Genomic DNA, 2,434 nt, shown 5'->3' on the forward strand with positions numbered 1-2,434 from the left:
ATGCAGTACCACTCTAGCTAATTTTTATTTTTATTTTTTAGAGACAGTCTCACTACATTGTCCAGGCTGGTCTAGAATTCTTGGCTTCAAGCACTTCTCCTGCCTCAACCCCCCAAAGGGCTGGGATCACAGGTATGAGCCACTGCGCCCGGCCCTACGACCTCTCTTTATTAATGTGAGTCAGCCCGTGTCCAGCAACCTACATCAGTGTACCAACATGGCCCAGCACGGGGCTGGGCACACAGTACACCCTGAGTAAAGGTGACTTGTGGAAGCCAGCAAATGGCAGGTGCCTGAGGCTTCCTTCCACAAATACCTGGGTCTGAGCCAGTGACAGGTGGGTTACTTGGAACTTTATTTGAGAAAAACAAGATAAACGTATCAAAAGAACACACAGGTTGAAGGTGGGGGGGCACAGCCAGTGGCGGCAGCAGGGGTGGGCATCCGGGCTAAGGCTTTACTTGGCGGCAGTCTCGTCGGATTTTGCAGCTTCTGGGCCCCCAAGCTGGGCCCGCGACTCGAAGGTAACCGGGATGGTGATCTCGTTGGACTGTGTGGCTAGCTTGGGCATGGGGGCTTCCACGGTCAGTGTACCCTCAGGGGACAGGGAGGAGGAGACCTGGGTGGGGTCCACACCGGGGGGCAGCCTGGACGTGCAGAGAGGGAAGGCAAGCGTTACATTACACACCGGGTGGGTCCCTGTGCCCTCCTTCCTGACCCCCGCCACCCCGCCACCCCGATCTGGCGCCGGTACTCACGTGTATTTCCGCGTGAAGCACCGGGAGATGTAGCCATGCTCGTCCTGCCGTTCCTCGTGCTTGCCTTTTGGGGGAAGAGGGAAATCAGACTATGGGGGAGGGGACCGCCTCTCGGCCCCGCCAGGCCAGAGGCCCCACCTCCTGCTTGGAAGCAGCCAGGACTGCAGGCCGGCAGGGATTAACGGACCGGATTGGGGGTGGGGGCGTGCCCGCCTGTCCGGGCTCCAGAAACTTCCGGAAAGTTCCTCGATTCAGAGTTTTGGGAGGAATGGAACAGGGCGCCCAGCTGGGGAGTGAGCAGTGCGCAGGCGCACTTGGAGCCGCACGCACGCCCTCTCCGCGGCTAGAAACAGGGACCGCGCCAGGGAACCCGCTTATCTGGGGATGGGGCTGTGGGTGGGGAGGGGGCTCTGTGGAAAGGTGCATTTCCTCTCTTCATTGATGATCTTTTTAAAAATTTTTTGGTTGCTTTTTAATTTTTTTGTAGTGTGGGGGGGCGTCTCACTATGTTGCCCGGGCTAGTCTTGAACTCCTGGCCTCAAGCCATCCTCCCGTCTCGGCCTTCCAAAGCGCTGGGATTACAGAGCACAAAGCGCCCTTAGAAGCCACCCGCACTCCCAATTCCTGAGCAGGGGAATCAGGGATCCTGTTTTTCCCGGTGCTGAGCTAACATTTAACTCCCCAGGCCCCCAGGACTCCCGTTTCAACCGCACCCCCCCCACCCCGGCCCTGCCCGCCCCGCTAGCCTCCTCCCTTCCCCTGCAGGACCAGGAGGACTCACCGGTGATCTCCACCACGCCATCCTTGGTCTTAACCGTTAGCTCGTCCGGGGCGAAGTGGTTGACATCCAGGGACACGCGCCAGCGGTCCGCCGTGTGCCGGATCTCCGAGACCCCGCTGCTGAGTTGCCGGCTGAGCGCGCGGCTGTAGGCGGGCGCGGCCACCGCAGGGCTCTCGATGGCGGCGGGGGGCAGGGGGCGCACGTAGCCTGGCCAGCTGCTGCCGCCGAACCACTGCGACCACTCCTCGGGCAGCCGGGGCAGCCCGAAGGCCTGGTCGAAGAGGCGGCTGTGCGGGTACCAGTCGCGGAAGGGGTCCCAGCTGGGGCCCCGCAGGAGCGAGAAGGGGACGCGGCGCTCGGTCATGCTGGCTGACTCTGCTCTGGACGTCTGCTCGGAGAAGTGCGGGGCGCTGGGCCCGGCTGCGCTTTTATGCGCTTCCAGTCGGGTATTTTTAGCAGGCGGTGTTTGAGGTCTCTATTAATGGCAATGACCCGCTTGAGGGCCGCCCCTCCCCATGCACTCCTCCCCTAGCGTTCAGGGGCCGTGGGCGGGGCGAAGAGGGTTCTGCCCTCATCTGGAACCTTCTCTTGTTAAGGAAAACAAATGAGTTCGAGAGCTGGACGCTGGAGCCCTGCCACGGCAGGGCACTCGCCGGCCCTGGTACTTAAGAGCTGCCGACTGTGACCCGTGGCCAGGGCCGTCCTTTTGTTAAGGAGGACAGAGCTAGACAGGTTGGGTTGGGGCATACAACTGAGAAGTGGCAGAGGCAGGATTGGAATCACAAGCGTGTGAGATGGAATGCGATATAAAGCAGGCTGGTGCTTGAGCCCAGGAGTTCGAGGCTGCAGTGCGCTATGATCTTACCACTGCACTCCAGCCTAGGCAACAGAGCAA

General features: G+C 60.8%; 1 protein-coding gene across 1 annotated transcript; it reads right to left on the minus strand.

Annotated features, from left to right (window-relative positions):
* Positions 1-333: 333 nt before the first annotated feature.
* HSPB1 (heat shock protein family B (small) member 1) lies at positions 334-2,096 on the minus strand. The gene is made up of 3 exons (XM_033192626.1): positions 1,540-2,096; positions 759-822; positions 334-647 (listed from the first exon to the last, which is right to left on the minus strand). Exons 1-3 carry the CDS (start codon positions 1,901-1,903, stop codon positions 458-460), a joined length of 618 nt encoding a protein of 205 aa, XP_033048517.1. The 5' UTR covers positions 1,904-2,096; the 3' UTR covers positions 334-457.
* Positions 2,097-2,434: the final 338 nt, after the last annotated feature.

The sequence above is a fragment of the Trachypithecus francoisi genome, unplaced genomic scaffold (genome assembly GCF_009764315.1).
Source record: "Trachypithecus francoisi isolate TF-2019V2 unplaced genomic scaffold, Tfra_2.0 Lachesis_group4, whole genome shotgun sequence".
NCBI lineage: Eukaryota > Metazoa > Chordata > Mammalia > Primates > Cercopithecidae > Trachypithecus > Trachypithecus francoisi.